We start from the raw sequence: 24,732 nt of genomic DNA, 5'->3' as shown, positions 1-24,732 counted from the left end.
GTGCTTAATCTCATTTCAGTTGGCTTCTCAATCTCAACACCTGAATGCTATTGAAGTGTTAAAGTATGGTGGTATGCATCTGTTGGGAGCAGCCAAATACTCCAACAGACATAAGACCTCCAATCTCTGGACTTGGATTCTGATTCATGACAATCAATGTATTTATCTTCCTTATCTGATGTCCTCTGCCATATTTTAAGAAGCTTAAAGTCTATCATTTTGATCATTGCTTTAACTTTTTTAGCTTTAATGGACTGTAGATCTTCATCAGATTGTACTGGTTGCTTAATTATACAAGAAGACTCATGTTGGAACAGAGATTTGCACCTCTCGATTTTGCCAGATTGAATTTCTGTTAATGACTTCTGTACAGGGTACCAGAGTATCTTTGAAAAGTAAATGCATCTGATGGTTTACACTTGCACTAAAAATGGAATGGGATTGAAAGAGAGATTTCAAAAATAAATAAGTTGGAGCTATTCTTCCCATGAAAATCCTGTAGTTGAAGTAGAATATAACTATAAACATGCAAGCCACCTGAGTGATGCAAAGTGGATACACACACACACACACCCTGTTAATTTCCTTGTATTTCAAATTTTTGTTATACAAAAATGTAGGGAATCTCCATCTCCATTGGATGGGAGATGAATTTGGAGATGGAGCACTTTGAACTGTTCTCATGTGTCCAAGCAGCAGACATTCGAGTAGCTAAAGCAGCTTTGGGTAAGACCTGGGAACGTGTGATAATCAGTCATATGACCTTAGAGAAGACTGAGGAGAAGACAGAAACAAACATGGAGTCTTATCATGGGAAAGGTGGAACAGAAAGTTTCACAATCATCTTAATTATAAACCTCTGAAACATTGTACTATGATGTGGTTACACAGAACAGTTGTTTGTGTTTGCAGAGATTATCTTCATGGGAGAGAGAATGTCAAAGATTTGTTGGGCTCATTGTAGAGAAGAAGGCAAGTGTTGAGAATATGTGAACCTGAGGTTTCAACCTGTACATTAGCCCCACATTTTAACAATACAAAGATTTTGATTTTATATGGTCCATCTAAAACTTCTGATTTCAAAACTGAGAGGTATCCACACATTTTATAAAATTAATAGAAGCCGAAGGGGTGGGTGAGTTTTGCATTTTATTCAGGTTAATTGCACTTTAGCATTACATAATGTTTATTCATCTATTGACACATAATGTGACCACACTGTCTTCATGGCGAGACAATTCTGATGAATTATTAATCCTCATTAACTTTTGATGTGTAATAGATCCCAAAATATCATAGATTCTGCTTCCTTAAGAGCAGGAAGGGCAAGTCAATGTAGGAAACATGATGTCATTCATTTTGTACCGAAGCAAAATAAACGTTAGAAACGTATACCAGCAGATTCAAGACCAGCTCCTCTTATCAGACTTATGAACGTACCTCTCATATGTTAGAGGTGATCATTTTCTGTACCTTCTCTGTAACTGTAACACTATATTCAATGGTCTCTTCTATTACCCTGAAATCCTGATGTAAGGTATGATTTGCCTGGATAACATGCAAAACAATACTTTTCCCTGTATCTCATTGCTTATGACAATAATAAGTGAAAAAAATTCTAAAAATGATTTGAAGGTATGAACAATGTCACAGCGAAGACTTGTGGAGGTTCAAGGAAAACAAATGTCGAAATCTGGTGAACAGGTACAGAGAGAAAAAAATAAAGTGTTAGTAGAATTAATCTTTATCTCAAAAGGACTTACATCAAAAGGATTGTTTCAGTTTGAGAAAAGTCTTGTTAGATAATGTCTGCAGTACTGCTCCATGCTTCAGAAAGTATGTATTGTTTTTGAGTGAAGAGTCACAAAAATGACACCAATATGATCTGGTTAATTTATAAGATCAGTTTGCATAGACTAGGATAGCATTCGTTAAAGTTATGAAAATTAATTTGCGATCTAGTCATGCTAATTTGATGAGAAAATACTCTGTAGGGGAGAGGGAGGTCTAGAAGTCAGGGAGATAGATGTAATATACTTGAGAACAAATTGAGAAGGAGCAAGTATTAGCGATTTAGCGATAAATCCCTATGCAAATGAAGTGTATTCAAGGCTGCTGCAGGAGGTGAGGGAGGAGATTGCAAAGGCTCTTACACTAATTTTGTCTTTTAATTCGGCTACAGCTAGAGTAGTGTGTGTCATTCTGGTTGACACACATAAGAAGAATGTGATTGCTTTAGATGTTGCCTGGAATAGACAGGCTGGATAGGCTGAGGGTGTTTTCCTTTGAATAGAGAGGACTGATGGGGGAACACAGTTGAGGTGTACAAAGTTCTCTTTTGTTTCTTTCTTCTGCTCTTTCTTTCATTCATTCTTTCTTTTGCTCTTTCTTTCACTGTTCTTTCACTTGCTTTCTTTCACTTTTTTTTTGCTTTCTCATTTTTTTACTCTTTATTTTGTTCTTCATTTCTTTCCCTGCTCTCTCTTGCTTCACTCCTACTTTGGCTGTTTTTTCACACTTTGTTTTTCTTTCTTGTTTTCACTTTCTCATTCTCTCTTTCTTGCTGTTTTTCTTTCTCTATGAAATTCAGCAGCACTGCCAATCCAGGTGAATGTTTTAGAATGCAGTCACAAAAACTTTAAAAAGAAGATGTGCTGTGGCAAAGTTGGTCACAGTTATGGATTCAAGGCCCACTCGAAGGAGAAGGGGAGATTCTGTAAAGCCCCATCCCCATTTCCTGTCTGTTCCCACCCTCTCTCCCCCCCCCCCCCCAAACCAGTACATTATTATCAGCACTGGGGAGGTATATGGAGACTCCTGTGCCTATGAACTAGTTGAGATCCTTAGATGGTCATTTGACCATCTCTTAACAATCTCGTCCTTCCCCTAGTGTAGTTTTCACCTGTTGTGGGAGAACTGCATGCCAAGTGTCTGTTCCAGAAACACTCACTGCGTGGGCTGACAGTAGACATTTGAGAGGATCTTGCCTTGAAACAATAATTACCACTTTTTTATTATTAAGAGCTTTGGGTTTGTAACTGATGGTTACATCAATGGGAATGATGGGAGTGGAGTAAGGTGCAGGGACCCCAGTGTCCTCTGACATCTGACCTCAGGGTTTAACAACAAACATTAAGCCTAATACTGAAGTACTGAGGGAGTACCGTCTTTTGGATAAGATGTTGAAGAGAGAGCCTGTGTGTTCTGTCAAGTGGGTGTAAAAGATACCACAGCATTGGTTTTGGGGAAGATTCTGGAATTATTCCTGATGTCGTGGTCAATGTTGATCTTCAGTCAAACAGATTATCTGACCATTGATGTCCTCACGTGCCATATTGCACATGAATTGGTTGGCACATTTTTTACATTATGACAATTTAGGAATATTTCACTGACTTTGGACCCCATTGAGAGATCCTGTGATCAGGAAAGGCACTATGTAAATGCCTTTTGCTTGCTTTCTTTTGTTGTTAACGACTTGTTCAGAGTCAAGCAAGTTATTTGAAGATAACTTTGGGTATATCTTGGGAAGCTATGTTGTACTGGAAATTTTCTTTCCAGAATACTTCAAATTTGCAGCCTGAATGCTGAAATGGTATTTAATCTAATATGTATTTAGTAAACCCTTGTTCAGACATAATACAAAGCTATAATGGCAGCAATGAATGTCTTTAATCTACTTAAGCTGTTGATTGATAATCTGCGAAGTAATATCACAGCATTATCTCAAAGATAATGACATTGTCTGCATAAATATACTACAGTGACACAATGTTTTCAATATAGGATGGAATTCAGATTACAGAGAGTGGAAAATTCCACATTAGCCCTGAAGGATTCCTTTTTATTCACGATGTTGGACCTGCAGATCAGGGACGATATGAGTGTATTGCCAGGAACAGCATTGATCATTCTGCAGCTAGTATGGTGCTGACTGTCGTTGGTAAGTCTATAACATGGGCTTGTGCTGGGTCTAATGAGTCTGTTATCATTAACATTGATTGTGAAATTCATGTGGATTAATTTATGAATTTGGTTTAGAATGGATGTGAACACATGGTCAACCTTGCCCCTCCATTTCCTTTTTATTTTGTTATCTCACCTTCACTAAGCTTTTTGTGTTTTTCATTTACTGGAATAGCACGGTGGCTCAGTGGTTAGCACTGCTGCCTCACAGTGCCAGGAACCCAGGTTTGATTCCAGTCTCAGGCAACTGTCTGTGTGGAGTTTGTCCAATCTCCTTGTGTCTGCGTTGGTTTCCTCTGGGTGCTCCAGTTTCCTCCCACAGTCCAAAAATGTGCAGGTTAAGTGAATTGGCCTGGCTAAATTGCCTATAGTGTTCAGGGATGTTTTGGTTAGGGGTAAAGGTAGGGAAATGGTTTGGGTGGGATACTTTTCAGAGGATCGGTGTGGATTGGTTGGGCCAATGGGCCTGTTTCCACACTGTAGAAATTCTATGATTCCATGACTTCGTAGTCAGCACATAAGGGTCCAGATTGTCCCAATGTTGCTACTGTGGCTAATCATCACCTTAACTACTGTGAAAGTTACATGTTTCTGTTATAATGAATAATGCAAAATATGTAGCATTTGGAACTTGTAGCGTGATTGCATAGATACTTTGGTTTTCCTTTGTCATATATTTCCTTTGTCATATATTAGCTGTTGATGTAATGTTAAAAATATAATCTAAAATTATCTCTGCTTCTGTCATGTCTGACTTCCCTGTCACCTCAACAGTCCCAGACATTGTTCGAAGTGGAGACACTTTTGTCGAGTCCTCAATCAAAGAAGCCATTCACAGTGTTGACAGTGCCATCAATTCCACTCGGAGAGATTTATTTGAAAGGTAAAAGCAAATTCTGCCGGTATGTTCTGCTGGTTTGTGGAGTGTTACTCCGGAATTTCTTTTGTATTCCTTGTGCAATCTGCTTTTCAAATCGCGCTTTTTGATGGTACAAAGATATATTTAAAAATATTTCACACTTTTGACATTTTCAGAAGAACTTAGGTTCATCCCGTGTTCCAAAAGAAAACATCTGAAAAGTTACTAGGTATCCTTCATGCCAAGTGTCACAGCAGTTATTACTGATTCCAAAAGCACTTAAGCCAATTCCCGCTCCTTCTGCAGAAGTACCTGGTACAGTGCTTAGATTCCATGTTTACTTATTCTATAGTCCTATTAGACTCTCTGATATATCTAAAGGGTACACATGTGAGGCTAGCAGCTAATGCCTAAGTTGCAAACCAGTTGTGGGGGAAGATGTAAGTGTGAAAAGTACTACAAGTATAGTGGCCTTTTTTTCAGGATTTAGGCATTTTTGGGTGGATATAACTAAACCAGTTACGTACAGAAAATATGTGCGACCTGTTGAATTTGTCTTGGGAATAAATGAAATATAAGGTCTGTATTACAAGTGGTGTGCAAAAGAGAACTTAATTAAGTAAAGAAATGAGGTACTGCCAAATCTTACAGTATAGTTTGTTAGATTGGGTGGTCCAAGCATAATCTTATTTTCATTATTACATTACTGTCCCAACCTTCATTGTGTTTATAAGAAATGTGTCTGTTAACATGGAAATGTGACATGTCTTAGGTAAAAGCCTTAAGAGTAGACAACTTTATCTGTACTTCCATATTGAGATGGGGCAGATGGAGTTTTTTGTTTGCCGGTTGGGGGGGGGAGGGCTAGTATATCTGCAATTTGTTCAGTTGGTCTCCTGCTTCCATTGAGACAGCCCAGTGTTCCATAGATCACAAAGGGAAAACAATTTTGTGCGAAGTAATTGGGGAGAGAGCAAGGGACACGATGAGGAATGAGAGAAAAAGGGCAAGGTGAAATGTGTGTTTAGAACTTCACATTCATCATTGCTTCCACATTGCGTGGCTTGTTCCACTGGTCTTATCTCCCTGAAATGCATTTTTTACGTTTCATTAGTTGTGATTAACAATATAGAGTATTTGGATCATTTTTATTTTCCTAAGATTGTTTTTGACTTCTAGATTCAGATTGGATAGAGAAAAAATATTATTGTAGATCAGCAAAAGCGTCAGAAGTGAAGGCATTGTCACTTTCTGTGTTTACACTTGTTTATCTTGTTTTCTTATTTAACAGTGTCTCCTTTTTTTTCTTACCTTTCTAACCATGTTGGACGATATAGTGCAGGTATAGTATCAGCTGTATTAGCGTTTTATATATTTTGTGAGCTGTTGTTGTCTCAATTACTTTTGATGCAGCATGATTTGTTGCTATTTATCTGTTAATTTCCCCCTTTAAAATACACTTGAACCTTTTGGCCAGAAAACATTGTTTTATTTGACACCAGATATTATGGATTGAGGTCCTTTTTTTTAGCACTGGGCTATGTTTTGCATTCAGCAGGATTTCTCAATGTACTTTGGATATTATGGATTTTATTACATTAAGCATAAAGACATCTTCCTCCTTAACACAACACACTGACCTCTACATTGCTGAAGCCAGGCGCCAACTCATGGATACCTCCTCCTACTGCCCCCTCGACCACAATGTTACTTCCCATCACCAAACTATCTCCTCCCAGACCATCCACAACCTCATCACTTCAGGCGATCTCCCACTGTTAGCCTCAAACCTTAGAGTCCGCGATCCTCGCACCGTCTAGTTTCATGTCTTACCCAGTATTCACAACCTGACCAACCCAGTCGAGGCATCGTCTCCACCTGCTCCTGCCCCACCAAAGTTATCTCCGCATACCTTGATACCATCCTGTTCCCTTGGTCTAGGAATTACCCACATACATTTGGGACACCACCCACACCCTCCACCTCCTCCATGACTTTCAGTTCCCCGAATCCCATAGCCTTATCTTCAGCATAGACACTCAGTCCTTGTACATATTCATCCATCATGGCGAAGGCCTCCAAGCCCTCCATTTCTTCTTCTCCCACCAACCCAAGCAGTACCCTTCCACTGATACACTCATCCAATAGGCTAAACTGGTCCTCACCCTCTATCATTTCTCCTTCGAATCCTCCCACTTCCTTCAGACCAAAGGGGTAGCCATGACCACCCGCATTGGCACCAGCTTTGCCTGCCTCTTCGTCAAGTACGTGGAACAGTCCATCTTCTGCAGCCACCCTGGCACCACCTTCCACAGCCACCTTTTCCTCCGTGACACTGATGCCTGCATCGGTGCCACCTCATATTCCCACGAGGAGGTTGACAGTTCATCACCTTCACGAGCACGTTCCACCCTGACTTCAAGTTCACCTGGACCATTTTGGATACCTCCCTCTCCTTTCTGGACCTCTCTATCTCCATTTCCAGCAACCGACTCAACACAGACATCTTCAAACCCACCGATTCCTTCAGTTACTTGGACTACGCCTCCCCACCACCCCTGTAAAAATGCTATCTCTTATTCCCAATTCCTCTTCCTCCTCCGTATTTACTCCCAGGAGGACCAATTCCACTCCAGAACATCCCAGATGGCCTCCTTCATCAAAGACCAAAATTTCCTTCCCACATGATCAACAATACCCTCCAGTGCATCTTCTCCGCTTCCTGCACCTCCCCCCACCCTTGAACCCCACCACTCCAAGGACAAATGCCTTGGTCCTCACCTTCCACCCCACCAGTCTCGGATATAGTACATCATCTTCCTCCATTTCCGCCACCTACAAACAGACCCCACAACCAGAGATATATTTCCCTGTCCACCGCTATCTTTGTTCCGCAGAGACCATTTCCTCTGCAATGCCCTTCTTCGATCCATGTTCCCCACAAACCCACCATCCACTCCCAGCACCTTCCCTTGCCACCGCGAGATGTGTAAGACCTGTGCCCACATCTCCCACATCTCCCACCTCACCTCCATCCAAAGGATCCTTCCACATCTGGCAGATATTTACGTATACATTCATCTACCTCATCTACTGTGTCAGTTGCTCTCGATGTGAACCCCTCTACATTGGGGAGACAGGATGCCAACTTGTGGAACGTTTAAGAGAACATCTCTGGGACACATGCACTAAACAACCCCACCGCCCTCTGGTTGAATCCTTCAACTTCCGTCCCACTCCGCCAAGGACATGGAAGTTCTCGGCCTCCTCCACTGCCGGACTCTAGCCACCCAACACTTGGAGGAAGAACGCCTCATCTTCCACCTTGGGACCTTATAAACACAAAGATCGCTGTTGACTTCACCATTTTCCTGATCTCGCCTCCCTTCACCTTCTCCCAGAGCCAGCCCCCTTGAACTGTCCTACCTGTCTATGTTCCTTCCCACCTATCCACTCCACCCCCCACCTTCATCTACCTATCACATTCCCATCTACTTTCCTCCAGCCCCACCACACTTCCATTTATATTTCAGCCCCCTTGGGCCTCCCATAGCCCTAATGGAGAGCTTATGCTCGAAACAACGATTCTCCTGCTTTTCGGATGCTTCCTGATTGACTGTGCTTTTCCAGCACCACACTACTTGACACTGATCTTCAGTGTCTGCAGTCCTCACTTTCTCCTTAACATATCCCACTTCTTTCAATGTAATTTATTCATGAATGTAACTGGAAGAAATGGAAATGCTGAAAATGCACTAGAGTAAGGTGACAAAAGAGCTAGTATAGTTTTAACACTTATCTTTTTAAGATAGCTGGACTATGTTGAACTGAACCATGTTTCAAAAGAATCCAGTTTGATCATCACATAAGTAACAATTGCATGCGTTTGGATTGGAACACTAATGAGGTTTTCTTTGTCTCAACGTTATCCGCTGACAGACGGCCTCAAACCCCAAATGAACTACTTGCCTTGTTCCGATATCCACGACTTCCGATTGTTTTTGATCTCGCAAGAGCAGGAGAAATTTTTGAACGAACTCTGCAGCTCATTCAGGAACATGTCAACAATGGACTGATGGTTGATCTGAATGGAACGGGTCAGTAAGGATGGACACCACCATTTGCTTCAATGTGATAGAACTTTAATAAGCAAGTCTTTCCATGATCAAACTGATGAACTTACACCTTTGTTGATGCACATGTTACTTTACTGATATTATGCAATGCAGCTTAATTAAAGCAGCTTCAAGTTTTGCCATTTTGTTTCCTTGGGGATTGTCAACATACGTCCACCAAACAACCTCGAAAACAGATTATATGGTCAAAAAACTAGTTGCTGTTGATGTAAGGAAGTTGTCTGTTATATTTACTAGATTTCAGTAGTGGCCATTCTTTAAATATGTTGTATAGTATTTTGAAAGAAAGGAAGACATTCATTTCACAGCAAGCATTAACATGATTTGGATAGCCATGGTGTGCTGGTTGTTGCTGGGAATGGGAGATTTGAGTTATGAGGAGAGGCTGGATAGGTTGGGACTTTTTTTCCCACTGGAGTGTAAGAGTTTGAGAGATGACCTGATAAAGGTTTATAAAATCAAAGGGAATGTCAATGAGATGAATGGCAGGTGTCTTTTCATGAGGATAGGAGATTTTAAGACTGGGGTCTGTTTTTAAAGGGAGAGGAAAAGAATTTAAAAACGATATGAGGGGCAACTGAGAGAGTGGTTCATGTGTGGAACAAACTTTAAGGACGTGGTGGATGCAGGTACAGTTACAATGTTTAAAAGACATTTGGATATGTGCATGAATAAGAAAGGTTTGGAGGGAACCGGGCTACACGAAGGTGTATAGGACCAGATTAGTTTAAGATTATGGTCGACATGGACAAATTGGACTGAAGGCCTGTTTTGATGCTGTATGACTCTATGACTATTAGTTTAAGTGTGCGCAATTTCTGCATCAAGCTTGCAAAGTGAACAAATGCTAAAGGCGTTAGTTGCAAGTTTCCTGATGAAGCCTATCTTATAGCATGAGGAGCCACATGAATGCAAGTGTGTGTATTGACCTATGATGATAGGCTTTCAGAAATCACAATGGGCAACCCAGTGCGGGGGTACCTAATGTACAGACCTCCGAACGCAATTCCATACAGGGTTTAGTTTTAAAGACAGACTATATAAACATTTCCTGTACTTACCAACAGTGGACTTACATTGTCCTGTGGCAGAAGTGGGTTACTGTAAATGCTGGAGATTAGAGTCAAGATTAGGGTGGTGCTGGAAAAGCACAGCAGGTCAGACAGCATCTGAGGAGCAGGAAAGTAGACATTTCGGGTAAAAGCCTGATGAAGGGCCTTTGCCCAAAATGTTGATTTTCCTGCTCCTCGGATGTTGTCTGATCTGCTGTGTTTTTCCAGCACCACTCTAATCTTGACTTACATTGTCCTACATTGTGTTCTGACGTGCGTAAAAATTAACTTGTGAACAGACTCCAGAATGGAACCCATTCACAACCCAGGGACGCAACAGATCTCCCAACAAGAACAACTGGTCTATCTCAAACTTGAATTTGAGCTTGGAATGCAGTGTGTTGAGGTGTGCACAGAAATCATTCCACGTGGTAGCAGATTTAAAAATCAGAAACACATTGCCTAAATATCAGAAATATGCAAAGAGTCAAACTTTATTTACGTAAGCCGCATATCCAGCAGTTGGCTGACGGATTCAACCAGGATGTTCCTTTGGTTGTCTGTAATAGGCAGAGTCAAGACCAGACTCCTCTGTCTATGCTTCTGAAACCCCAAACAAAACACTTACTGTAAGATTCTATTCCATGATTGGGTAGCACTTGCCAAACAAGCCTGAGAGTGCTCATAGTTATAACGCTTTTAAAATGTTTAGCCAAGCTTGTGACATAGCTCATTTATCCTTGCTAGAATTGACATACACTTTTATGCAGCAATGCGTTCTTTGTAAACAGGAATATGTTCAAATTAAGTAAAGAAGATCTGAAACAACAACAGAGATTGCTGGTGAAACTCAGCAGGTCTGGCAACATCTGTGGGAAAAAAAAGCTGAGTTAACGTTTGGAGTCTTGTGACTCTTGCTCAGGAATATGTTCAAGCCTTAGCCTTCTTTTTGAACAACATTGGAGGTTGCCAATACCTCAGCCAATGAAAGGCGACTTTCAGCTAATCCTTCAAAGCTGTTTCCTCTTAATATAAATTGTTGCGGTGGCTTAAAAGTCTGACATACTTATGTTTGTCTTGATGTGTACAAGATGAAAACCTTTAGCAACATGCCATTATTTTCAACAATATTCAAGCCCTGCACATCTTAGTGACTGAGAGATAAATAAGTTTGGGATGTAATAGCAATAACTGAGTTCTGTTAATTGCCTGCATGGAATAGTTACGTTTCTGATTTTGAAACTGATTAAATTCCATGGGGCTGTTAAGCTTCCTGATGCACATTCAACAAATTAGTTGAAATATTTGCTTCTTCTTGAGTTTGAATACAAAAAAACTCTAAATATTTTCCAACAAGCTGCTGGTGTCATCATTTTCGTAGTTTTATCTTGCTTATTTAAGCAAAGGAATCACAAAGTCAAGATTAGAGTGATGCTGGAAAGGCACAGCAGGTTAGGCAGCATCCGCGGAGCAGGAAAATCAATGTTTCAGGCAGGAGTAACTCATCAGCCCGAAACCTCGATTTTCCTGCTCCTCGCATGCTGCCTGACCTGCTGTGCTTTTCCAGCACCACTCGAATCTTGACTCTAATCTCCAGCACCTGCAGTCCTCACTTTCGCCAAAAGGAATCACAGAGTCTATCACTGAGTTAGGGCAAGTGTGCATCTTTAATTTTACACAACGTACAGCTCCCTGCAGGATAAATAATATCACAGAAACAAATGTGGTCTTAACTGGAACATCCAGAAGCTGTGTTTACTTGCCGTCCCCATTGTTTTGTCATTCAAATGAGTGTATCCTTGCCCCAACTCTAATTATGAGTATGTTGCAATAAGTCACTATTGTTTATATTATTTTGGAATAAAGGTTGTTTATATTATTTTGGAATTACAAATATCTAACTATGAAACTATGTATCTAGTCCCCTCCCATTTCTCTTGGTGGTAATGATAGGAGATTTTTCTGTTTAGTTTTACACTGTGTAATTTAATTTCGGGACAATGGTGTGAATTTCTCCAAATCGGAGAGCTGTCATCCCAACTCCCAGTGAACTCACATCATTGTAGGAGTTCCTCAGGGTGACAATCTTCAGCTGCACCTCACTGATCATTTCATTCCTCCATCGTAAGGTCAAAGGTGGGGAGGTTTGTTGATGATTGCGCAATGTTCTCCACCATTTCAAACTGAAGCAATCCATATCCAAATGTCTGGATGAGATGGATAGACTTGAGTCTTTGTCTGTTGAATGGCAAGTAACATCTGTGCCATAGAAGGACCAGGCAATGGCTGTCACCAGCAAAAGACAATCCAGTCATCACCCCTTGATGATTAATGACATTTTCACCACTCAATCCACTACTGAGCATGTTACTTGAGCCATAGGGAAAGCAAATAGAACGTTGATCTTTACTTCAAAAGAAATAGCATTTTAAAAATAGGGAGGTATTACTAAAAGGCACTAGTCAGATCACAGCTGAAATACTGTGACCAGTTTCAGCCTCTTTATCTAAGGAAGATGCACTGGCACTGGAGGCAGTCCAGAGAACGCTCACCAGGCTGATTCTGGGTATGGAGAGACTGTTTTGTGCAGAGTTGTTGAGTAGGTTGAGCCTGTGCTCATTCAAGTTTAGATTGAGAGACTGCCTTGTTGAAATGTTCACGATTCTCAGGGGGCTTGACAAGGTGGATGCTAAGATGTTGTTTCCTCTTGTGGCAGAATCTAGGGCCAGTGTGCCTAACCTCAGAAAAAGGGAGTATCCCATTTAAGACAGAGCTGTGGAGGTATTTCCTCTCAAAAGGTAATGAGTCTGTGGAATTCTTTACCACTGTAGGCTATAAAGATTGGGTTGTTGAGTGTATGCAAGATGTAGATAGAAACTTCTGTAATCTGTAAGGGAAACAAGGGTATGAGGAAAAGGCAGGAAAGTGAAGTTGAGGATGATCAGATCAAACAGACAATGTCTGCTTTTATATCTTGTTATATTGTGGTCACCACGCAGAATATTTTGATACATACTCTGATTGGATTTTTCTCTACAACTAACGTTGGATATTTCATTCACATGCACAGAGAGTTTGAATACATGCAGAAAAATGATTTCAAATTGTTTTTCTCTTCTTCTAATAGGTTTTCGCTATAATGACCTTTTGTCTCCAAGGTTCTTGAACTTGGTTGCCAATCTGTCTGGCTGCACTGCCCACCGCCGAATTAATAACTGCTCAGATATTTGTTTTCATCAGAAGTACCGATCACATGACGGAACATGCAACAATCTCCAGCATCCCATGTGGGGAGCTTCTCTTACTGCCTTTGAGCGCCTCTTGAAACCAGTCTATGAAAACGGGTTTAATTTGCCAAGAGGCATTAATCGCAACCAATTTTACAATGGATTTCCTCTCCCCTTACCTCGTCTCATTTCAACCAGTCTAGTCGGCACTGAGACCATTACGCCCGATGACCAGTACACACACATATTAATGCAGTGGGGTCAGTTCCTTGACCATGACATAGACCTAACTGTTGCAGCACTAAGCCTTTCCAGGTTTTCAGATGGTCAGCACTGCAGTTCCGTCTGCACGAATGATCCTCCGTGCTTTCCCATCCTGATCCCTCAAAATGACCCCAGAGTGCGGAACGGAGCACGATGCATGTTCTTCGTGCGCTCCAGCCCCGTCTGTGGAAGTGGGATGACGTCTTTATTAATGGAGTCGGTGTATCCCCGCGAGCAGATCAACCAGTTGACTTCATATATCGATGCGTCCAATGTCTACGGGAGTTCAGACCAGGAAGCTGGAGAAATACGTGACTTGGCCAGTCAACGGGGCCTGTTAAAGCAAGGGATAGCGCATCGATTAGGGAAACCACTTCTACCGTTTGCCACGGGTCCACCAACTGAATGTATGAGAGATGAAAATGAAAGTCCCATTCCTTGTTTCTTGGCAGGGGATCAGCGTTCCAACGAACACATGGGTTTAACGAGTATGCACACAGTCTGGTTCAGGGAACACAATCGAATCGCCACCGAACTCCTCAAATTAAATCCACATTGGGATGGTGAAACAATCTATCATGAATCCCGTAAAATCGTGGGTGCCCAGATGCAGCACATAACCTATAGCCACTGGCTACCTAAAATCCTAGGTGACATTGGAATGAAGAAGGTTGGAGATTATAAAGGCTACGATCCAAATGTTAATGCGGGAATAGTGAATGTATTTGCCACTGCAGCTTTTAGGTTTGGACACTCATTGATCAACCCTATCCTCTACCGCTTGGACGATACATTTCAACCCATTCCCCAAGGCCACCTTCCCCTTCACAAAGCATTCTTCTCCCCCTTCAGGATAGTGAACGAGGGTGGCATTGACCCATTGCTGCGAGGTTTGTTTGCTGTACCAGGGAAAATGCGAGTCCCAACAGAGCTGGTTAACACAGAACTAACCGAGCGACTCTTTTCCATGGCACATGCAGTGGCACTGGATCTAGCTTCAATGAACATTCAGAGAGGTAGAGATCATGGGATACCTCCTTACAATGATTACAGAGTGTACTGCAATCTAAGTTCGGCTCATGAATTTGAGGACCTGAAAAAGGAAATTAAGAATCCACGAATTAGGGAGAAACTCATGAAGTAAGTGTTATCTGTTGGAAACCTTATCCTGTAAATACACAGACTATTGACGTATTACGGCACCAATTTTTACACTAACGGTAATTCTGACATCCTTTAATTGTGGTGCTTCATTTGCTTTGTATCAATTTTATTTTTATTCATTCATGTGGGTATCACCAGCTAGGCCTGCACTTATTATCCATCTGTAGTTGCTCAGCGGGCTGATAAGAGTCAACCACATTGCTGTGGGTCTGGAGTCACATGTTGGCCAGACCAGGTAAGGATGGCAGTTTCCTTCCCTAAAGGATGTTAGTGAGCCAGATAAATTTTTCCACAAAATGGACAATGGATTCATGGTCATCAGTAGACTCTTAATTCACGGTTTTCATTTAATTCAGATTCCATCATAGGCCATGGCAAGATCCAGACTCAGGTCCCCAGAATGTGACCTGGGTCTCTGAGTCCAATGATAATGCCATAAGGTGTCACCTTAAGATGCTAACAAAATGGATAACCTGACAGGACAACTGGGAGAGAATAGGCCTGTGGAGCCAGGTCAGGAGAGATCTAGAGTCAATAGGTGTGAAGCAGGAAAAGCACGGTCAGGCAGCATCTGAGAAGCAGCAAAGTCAATGTTTTGTGCTCCTCTGCTGCTGCCTGACCTGCTGTGCTTTTCCAGCTTCACATCAATTGGCTCTGGCTTCCAGCATCTGCAGTCCTTACTATCTCCAGTGGAGACATCTAACCTCTGTGGAGCTGGCAAAAGACTGAAGGCTCCTCTGTGAGATGTGATGGCATAGTGCTAGCCGGTAACAAGTGCAAATAGCCACTTGTCTTCTGAGTTAGCAGTGCCCACCTCCATTCTACTGGAAAACTTTCCAATCCCTGTCAGTTCCACATTATGCTCACAATTGCATTGCTGGATCCCAATTTAAATAGGTTCATAAGTGTGTCGATTTTAAGGCCACAGTGAGGCCTGAAGTGTGTGAAAATGGATGAAAAAGTTTCAATTAGATGGATCCAGCACACAAACTGACTGTGGAATTAATGATCAACTGACGTACAGGTCACACTAGTGACTACCACACTGACTAATGAGGACATTCTGCCTTCGCCCAAGTTATCCTGAGTGGCTTGATAAGCTTCAGGGTGGACTTGCTGTGCTGAAGGGCCTGTTTCCACACTGTAGGGATTCTAATTCTAATTCTTTGTGTTGGCCACTGAGATGAAATTCAGAGGACGTTTCTATGTTGTATCTTCATATACTTTCTCCCCTTTGGGTTAAAACTAGTTGATGATGGTCTGACATCACTCACAGACCAAACTGGATAATGATGGCAGGTTTTCTTCCTTTACCACTATCCTGGCTACTTGCTTCAAACTACTTTGGTAGGAGTTGGACACACATCCCCATGTTTTTTTAATCCAGGCCTTGAGATGACTATTAGCATTGAAGTAACCGCTATATTATCATACCCCCTAAAATTGAATTGAATGAGCTACTTTAAAGTAAGTAAAGATCAAACCTTCTGATGTTCGAAATCTGAAACAGATAATGTTGAAAATGCTAACTGGTCAGTTAAGCAGAGAGCAGATTAATTAATATTTCAGGTATGTAACTTTTATCAAAACTCCATGCAATGTTTCTCTTCTCTCATTGATTCTTACAGTTTATATGGTACACCCTTGAACATAGATCTGTTTCCTGCGTTACTGGTGGAGGACTTGATACCTGGCACCAGACTAGGACCAACACTTCTGTGCTTATTGGTTACACAATTTAAACGCCTTAGAGATGGCGATAGGTAAGCAGCAACCAGTGTAATGTAAGTTTATTTTGTTTATTTCAGCCCTGCCTTCAGTTTCGTACTTAAGATCTCCGCGATATGTAAATACGTCTTAGAGACCACCGTCCCTGAGGGAGATTTGTTTCCAAATATGTGCATTTGCATTCCTAATAAGCCATTGGGTTATGATAGTCTGGTAGAATACAAATCATTTAGCTTGGAGGATGCCAAATTTGACTGCTGTTGAGGGGCTATAAGTCAGACACAACGCTCGAAGTCGAAAGTGGAGAAAACAACTTAGATTCCTACTCCAGTTTTGCTTCCAGTGCATTGTTCCGGACTGAGGACATGTGTAAGGTAGACTTGTCCTTTTGTCAAGCTTTAGTCTCATGTTAAGATCTGCTGAAGATCCATGACCTTCACACTCCAGATGAAAATCCTTTCAATTGAACCACATTGATGCATTTGGAGGTAGCCTTATCTCATTTCTTCACAATTCCTCAACATTGCTTTTCAGCCACCAAATCATTTTCAGCTGCAATTGCTTTTGTTACATCGACAAATAAGTTCAATATCTCACACACGAAGGTTCAGGAATGCGATGAGTGATTTGGCTTGTGATGAGAAAGGAATTCTGGATGGGTCATAGGGCTGTCATCATTTGTGAAGAGCTGTGAGATTTTTCCAGACTTAATTGCCCCAGTGTAGAAATGAAATGAGGCCCTATGTTAACACCTCATCTGAAAATTGCACTTCTTAGACATAGTGTTCCCTTAGTACCATGCTAAAGATTGTATTTGATGCCAATGATCCAGAGTATGGCAATGATTCCATGACCACCTCATTTAAGGTGAAAATCCTCACAATTGAGCCAAAAATGCAGATGTACATTTTTACTGAGGGGGAACATGGTCACAATTAGCTATGATGCTACATAACCTTCTGACACTCCATGTCTGAGTAGAGAGAGCATGAACTCTTGGACAGGTATTGGAGAGATGCCAGAATCTGTGGAACTGTGCATTAACATCAACCTTCAGAAGCTGGCCACTGGAAAAAAATTGGAACTGAAGGATTGCGAGTTAGCTGTAGAGTTCCCTCCAACTATTTGTGTGTTCTGAAGTTTGCTGAGATATCAGTGCAGTTTGTAAATGAACGTTTCGGAGGGAGCAGACATGACAGTGAAGCTGAGATTGCAACCAGATCACCAAGATCTTCTGACTGAGAGAGCAGGGTCGAGTGGCCTTATCCTGCATGTATTTTCTTAAGTTACTCTCCTGCCCCTCCCACCTACCATGTTTATCCCTGACCTGCACTTTCTTGCCTCTGTCTCCTGACCCTTCCCTCTCCGCCTCTCCCTTCTCTTTCCCAACTCTCCCTCTCTTCCTTGCCTTTCCTGACTGTCCCTCTCACTTCCTTCCCTCTCCTGCCATCCCTCCTTTTTCCCTTTCCCTCTTCTAATCTTCACGCTCAATGCTTCATTCCAGATCCCAAAAATAAGTGGCTATTGAGATAGTGGATGCGTTAATTTTAATTTTCCAGAATTCCCTAGATTATGTAAAGCTTACAAAATAATTATTACAGCACTTCTATTCAAGAAAGGAGGGAGACAGAAAGTCAGGACAGTTTGCCTGAATTCTGTCATGGAGAAAATTGAGGAATGTGCTATTGAGGAGGTTGAAGTAGGATGCTTAGAACATCTGAATGCAGTATGTCAGATTGTATTGTGGCTTTGTGCAAGGGAAATTGTGTTTGATACTTCTTTGTAGAACACTAATAAAAATAACAAGCAACACGAATAAAGAGGAGCTTATAGATTTAGTGTGCTTAAATTTCCAAAAGACTTTTTGGCAAGCTACCATTTTAAAGGTTATTGCATAATATAAGAGCTCATAATGTATGAGCAATATATTTATCATGGGTAAAAGGATTGGATAATCAACAGGAAGCAGAGATGTAGGGATAAATAGTTTATATCAGGTTGCACACTATAACCACCAGAGAAGCACAGGGATCAGAGTTGGGGCCTCAACTATTTACAATGTAAATTAATGACTTGGATCAAAGGATCATACATTTAGATTTGCTGACAACACAAAGATAGGTGGAAAAATCAGTTGTGAAGAGGACATGGGTAGAATTTTGTTGAGACACAAATCTCCCATCAGCTGGCCAATGAGACCAATGCTGCTGCTTCTAGGGAAGATCTGATGAACCAGACATCAATCAGTCATTGATGAGGCCACCGGCTGGTGTCCTCCTCAGAGAGAGCGCTGAGAGGCTGAGAAATCTTGTGGTAAGCAGTGCCTTAGAGGATTAGTGGTTGCTGGCAGAAGACCATCCCAGAATCACAGAATTGCATAGAACCCAGGGCAAAGGTCAGAGATGTCATTTGAAGGCCTCAATTGGTGACAGTGCAGCAAGGTTCACCATGAACCTTTTGCCCAGAACATAATTCTGACAAATGCGGGTTGGCAGTGGGGCTTTGGTACACCACTACTCTGCCTAATTACTTCCTATCCCCAGACACATATTCCCCTCCCCTCTCCCATCAGCATTCTGCAGGGACTGTTCCTGCTGGACACTCTGGCCCACTTCTCCTGCACTCCCAACACCTGCCCACACCCCCATAACACTTTCCCTTTCAGCTGCTAAAGGTGCAATACTTGTCTGTTACCTCCCAGAAGTTGGCATCACCGGAACAGATGTGACATAGCTGGAGAAACTGGGTATGTGGAATAAAGTACGTACAACTAGGGCACGTAGTTTCGAAATAAGGAGTTTTCAGTTGCAGGTAAGGAGAATTTTGTCTGTTTAAGAGTTTGTTACTCTGCAAAGTTCTTCCTGCAGAAAGCAATGGAGGCAAGGTCATTGAATATTTTTAAGGCAAAGTTCAATTCTTGATTGCCAAGCAAGTCAAAGTTAATACAGAGCAAACAGGAAAGTAAAAGTGAGTCCTAAGTCAGATCCACCATGATCTTAACAAATGGCAGAGCACACTCAAGTCACTGAGTTAGCCTACTCCTGTTCTTATTTTGTGTTTTCATATATAGGGAGAGTGGAAGGGGTTGGAGACACCAGCAGCAAGTGAGGACAGCAGTGAGCCAGTGGAAACTGGAGATTGAAATGTCAAGCGAGAGGGTGAAGACATGAAGCAAGAAGGAAGAGGGTCATGGTGGGAAAGCAGCCAGTGGGGAGGCAGGATGGAACAATCAGGCAGGAAGGAGAACGAGTTCTTAAATTATTCAGAGTTAGCGAGTTTCAGCCAGTAAGGTTCAAGGCAGAACTAGGTGTTTCATGTAAACATTACAGGACCAGGTTGTATGTTTCCTTATGGGTAAGTAGATTTTCCATTAGCAAGTTTTTGTTTAACATACAGCATTATGGGAGCACATTAGAAGTGCTTATATGGGAGATTTTCTTTTACTGCCTTCCAATATTGTCTTATTTACTCAGGTAAGTTTCATTCCCAATTAATAATCGAGTATTTCCATTCAGCATGAGCATGGTTTGATTGGTAAACAACAGAGAGAAGAAGCAGATTGCAAATATTGCAGTCACCTTCGGGTAACTGCTGAGTTGAAAACACTTCATATTCCTCCTGCAACTCTGTGCCAGGCTGCCTTTAGGCGTTTGTTATACATGCAGAGCTTGGTGAAATTTATCTCCTTCATCGTAATGAAAATGATAGGTTTCAAATGTTTCCACTTTGTCCCAAGGTCACTCATACCCACTTCTCTCAAAATCCACAGCTATCCTCTCATTGTTTTGAGATTGTTCTGCTGTCCAGTAGTCTGTCCTGTTTCCACTTCCACCAGTAATTTAGAATTCCGAAACATGTGCATAGTCCCAGATCTACATGGACTTCAGTAAAGTGTTCAACAAGATTCCCCATTGGAGACTGGTTTAGCAAAGCTAGATCTCATGGAATACAGGGAGAACTAGCCATTTGGATACAGAAATGACTCAAAGGTAGAAGACAGAGGGTGGTGATGGAGGGTTGTTTTTCAGACTGGAGGCCTGAGACCAGTGAAGTGCCACAAGGATCGATGCTGGGTCCTCTACTTTTCATCGTTTAGATAAATGATTTGGATGTGAACATATGAGATGCAGTTAGTAAGTTTGCAGGTGACACCAAAATTGGAGTTGTAGTTAACAGTGAAGAAGGTTACCTCAGATTACAACAGGAGCTTGATCAGATGGGCTAATGGGCTGAGGAATGGCAGATGGAATGTAATTTCGATAAATGCGAGGTGCTGCATTTTGGGAAAGCAAATCTTAGTAGGATTTATACACTTAATGGTAAGGTCCCAGAGAGTGTTGCTGAACAAAGAGACCTTGGAGTGCAGGTTCATAGCTCCTTGAAAGTAGAGTCACAGGTAGATAGGATAGTGAAGAAGGCGTTTGGTATGCTTTCCTTGATTAGTCAAAGCATTCAGTACAGGAATTGGGAGGTCATGTTGCAGCTGTACGGGACATTGGTTAGGCCACTTTTGGAATATTGCATGCATTTCTGGTCTACTTCCTATCGGAAGGATGTTGTGAAACTTGAAAGGGTTCAGAAGAGATTTACAAGAATGTTGCCAGAATTGGAGGGTTTGAGCTACAGGGAGACGTTGAATAGGTTGGTGCTGTTTTCCTGGAGCATCAGAGGCTGAGGGTTGACCTTGTAAAAGTTTATAAAATCATGAGGAGCATAGATAGGATAAATAGACAAAGTCTTTTTCCTGATGTGGGGGAGTCCAGAACTAGAGGGCATAGATTTAGGGTGAGAGGAGAAAGATATAAAAGAGACCTAGAGGCAACTTTTTCACACAGGATGGTGCGTGTATGAAATGAGCTGCCAGAAGAAGTGGTGGAGGTTGGTACAATTGCAACATTTAAGAGGCATTTGGATGGGTATATCAATAGGAAAGGTTGGATGGATATGGGCTGGGTGCTTGCAAATGGGGCATAATTAGTTTGGGACATCTGGTTGGCATGGTCGAGTTGGACCGAAGGGTCTGTTTCCGTACTGTACACCTCTATGTAATTGACCCACTGTTTCCAAGGGTGAACTTTTCTGCAGTAAATTGATCTTTAAATTCCTTTTCTTTCTTTCAAATCTCTACATGGCCTCAGTCCACCCTGACCAGGCAATCTACTGAAGTTGTAATTCTTTCTTTCTGTTGCCTACCATTTGTTCAGGTAGTGGCTTATTGCTTGCTCTCTGTTACTCCACTATACCTTTGGCTGCTTCCTTATCTGCCCTCGAAGGCAACCCTTTCTGATTCTTTCCCTGTGTTGCTTTCAAAAGTCTCCCACAAATTCTTCTCTTTATTCCCGCGCACAACTTCAATTCCCTTTCTACTGCTTAAAGGTTACTTTCTGTGTTGTCACTGTGCAATGTGGTTGGAGTTGTTTTCTTAATGCAAGAGAACTGTAACAATATAAATCATGACTGAACCCATATATGTCTGCAATTACATTGTTCAATTATTTTACAATAATCTAGTAAACCAGTGTATGTGAACATTGCAATTAAATTTATCTAAAGTAACACTTCTGAATTGTTTACATTTATTTCATTTTTGTAGGATGTCATGTCAAAGGGGAATTGATGAAATATAAATTAAATTTTTTTGAAACTGTTCTAATCGAAGTACTGACACTAAACCAAAAGAAACAAATCTGAATAGATCAAGGAATGTAAAATTAAAAATAAGAGATACTCGACACTTCCTTAATGACCCAATTAATGGAAACAGTTTTGAAGGACTATGATAGATTTTAAATTATTCTTTTTCTTCTGTGCAAACAGGTTCTGGTATGAGAATCCTTGGGTGTTCACTCCAGCCCAGCTGACTCAAATCAAGCAGACATCTCTTGCCCGTGTCCTGTGTGATAATGGAGACAACATCACCAGGATACAGCCTGATGTGTTCAGAGTGGCAGAATATCCTCATGGTTATCAGAGTTGTGATGATATACCAAAAATGGACTTGCGGATGTGGCAAGATTGTTGTGAAGGTTCGTCATTATTTAATGGATGATGTTTGAGTGTTGCATGGACAAAATGGATAAAATTAGGACTGCAGTTGCTGGAGATTGGACTCTAAGAGTGTGGTGCTGGAAAAGCACAGCCGGATCAGGGAACATCGGAGGAGCAGGAGAATCGACGTTTCATGCAGGAATGGCTTATGCCTGCTCCTCGCATGCTGCCTGACCGGATGTGCTTTTCCAGCACCATACTTGTCAATTGTTGCGTGGATAGTTGAACATTTTAAAGCTATTTGGTGCTTCGTGAACTGTTGATAAGGAATATGTTACAGAATTCCTGCTCATCATAACAATTCCCACAGTAATTATGAATAATTCTTTGCATCTGTTGTAAAAGTTCTAGCTATTTGGCTGGAATCATTGCTTGAGACAACAGTTTGGGCCTAATTTTAACGTTACATTGAGAGAATGCTACGTATTTGACAATTTGTTCTGACCTCTATGCTTCCCGAAAATTCAGTGATAAGTGTCTTTTAAAATTGAAAGCCAGAAAAAGAGTTTATTTGTAACAATCAGATGTAACTTCCCATCTTCTTTATGCTTCTTTTTTTTAAAATTTTTTTGGAGGGTGCTAGTTTTCTCCATAACATCTTGTCTTATATATTTGATTCATAATATTATAATGTTGCTGTGAGGGTTTTGGGTTGGGGGAGCAGTAGTGCAGTGGGTGGTGGTCAGTTGACATCAGTGAGAGTGCTGCACTTTTAGTCCCCGTTATGGCTGTGATAGTTCATCAAGGCTGCCTCCTCACCATATCTCGTGCTTCAGGGATTAAGCTATACATAATCAGTTGTCCCTGTCTAATGGGGGGAAAAAAAACTGCCCATGGTTCATTGTGGATTATGTCTCATTATTATATTATGGGACTCACTTTCACTTGGGTGAATGGAGGGCACCATGTGACCTGCACTGCACCTGATGGGTAAAGTTGGGCATTTTGATTGTGTCACCTTGGAGTCTTTGCTGTTTCCTCCTCATATAACCCAGAACTTAATCAGGATGCTTTGGCATGTTAATAAGCATACATGCAATCCATATGTAGTCACCTCCACTCTTTTCAAATTATTGTGATGTATTTTCCTCTGGTGAATTCACATTTGAATTGTTACTTTGCTTCAAATCATCTGCTGACTCATTCTTGTAATTCCTTTTTCGCATTAATTGTATTTCTTTGCCCTTCATTCCCTGACAGAGGGTTTAATGCTTTTTCTCTGCAATCAAAGACAGACTCAACTTGTTTTACTGAGAACACAGTCCATGATATTCTGTACTTGGGAACAATGGCAGTAGTCTCTGATTTTGCAATAAGTAGACTGGGTTTACCAAAATCCTAAGGAGATGCCATAGGTAACAGGTTGTACAATAAATTATTCACTTACATTTAGCATGAAAGGGAGTTGGAACCAATGAAAACCAATTAGCATTTTTATGTGTATGTAAGATTAATGTGTTACATATTACATAGGAAGAGGGCAAAGGAAGATATTCTTGAGATCAGATGACAGATTTCCCTCCAGAATATGAATATCTTAGATAGATGTGCAGTAGTTCTGTGTGGTCACTGGAACCCAGATGCTGTTTGGCTTTGTGATCTACCATAACTAGATGTAGAATGAAGATGATCTCTAATCAAAGAGGCACATCTTAAAGCCATTTTAAGAATGCTGGGAGGATCGCTGTGCTGCAGCCAGGGAAGGAGAACAGCTGCAAAAGGATTTTACTAGTGCTGGTGGATTTAGGAAATTCTCCAAAAACTGAGAAAAGCCTGAAGATAGACTCTCAAAGTTCCACACAAAGCAAGCAGAATATAGCAGACCACTGGAAGCTGGGAGCAAGTGTGGACTATTTGCTATAAGGACTGTGATTCTGTGGAGACCACAATGTGTGATAAGTATCAAAGAGAAACGTTTTTCTCTTTGTAGCTTGAGATATAATTTGCCTGTAAACAGAAGCAGCCAATTATGCTTTTAGTTTTGAAGTGGCAAATCTTGTATCAGTCTTCAGCTATCACTGGATGTTCGAATCTCTTTTTAAATGTGAAAGGTCTCTGCAAGGATTGTAATGAGGTAATGGTGCTAGTGAAATGAGTGTGAAAACAGGTCATGTTTGAAATGAAGCAAGTGATACAATGTACAGTACAAAGCTTAATTCTGAAATAAAAACTTCAGATTATCCATTATTTGACTCAACTTGAGCAAGCTGCTTACCAATTTGTTCCTGATAATGTGAGTTGGCGGTTTCTGACAATCAGAAAATATTTAGCGTTTTTCTTACTTATTG

At 41.2% G+C, this 24,732-nt stretch overlaps 1 protein-coding gene across 1 annotated transcript in view; it reads left to right on the top strand.

Moving 5' to 3' along the window:
• LOC132834345 (peroxidasin homolog) overlaps positions 1–24,732 on the top strand; it is a 281,522-nt gene that overhangs the window by 219,600 nt on the left and 37,190 nt on the right. The window contains exons 14-19 of the mRNA XM_060853129.1: positions 3,787–3,943; positions 4,741–4,849; positions 8,765–8,922; positions 13,141–14,644; positions 16,297–16,431; positions 22,214–22,422. Coding sequence (XP_060709112.1) covers positions 3,787–3,943; positions 4,741–4,849; positions 8,765–8,922; positions 13,141–14,644; positions 16,297–16,431; positions 22,214–22,422 — 2,272 coding nt within the window. The remainder of the gene's footprint in view (positions 1–3,786; positions 3,944–4,740; positions 4,850–8,764; positions 8,923–13,140; positions 14,645–16,296; positions 16,432–22,213; positions 22,423–24,732) is intronic.

The sequence above is a fragment of the Hemiscyllium ocellatum genome, chromosome 3, assembly GCF_020745735.1.
Source record: "Hemiscyllium ocellatum isolate sHemOce1 chromosome 3, sHemOce1.pat.X.cur, whole genome shotgun sequence".
Classification (NCBI taxonomy): domain Eukaryota; kingdom Metazoa; phylum Chordata; class Chondrichthyes; order Orectolobiformes; family Hemiscylliidae; genus Hemiscyllium; species Hemiscyllium ocellatum.
The sequence above is the reverse complement of the archived record's forward strand: the minus strand, read 5'-3'. Positions and strand labels throughout refer to the sequence as shown.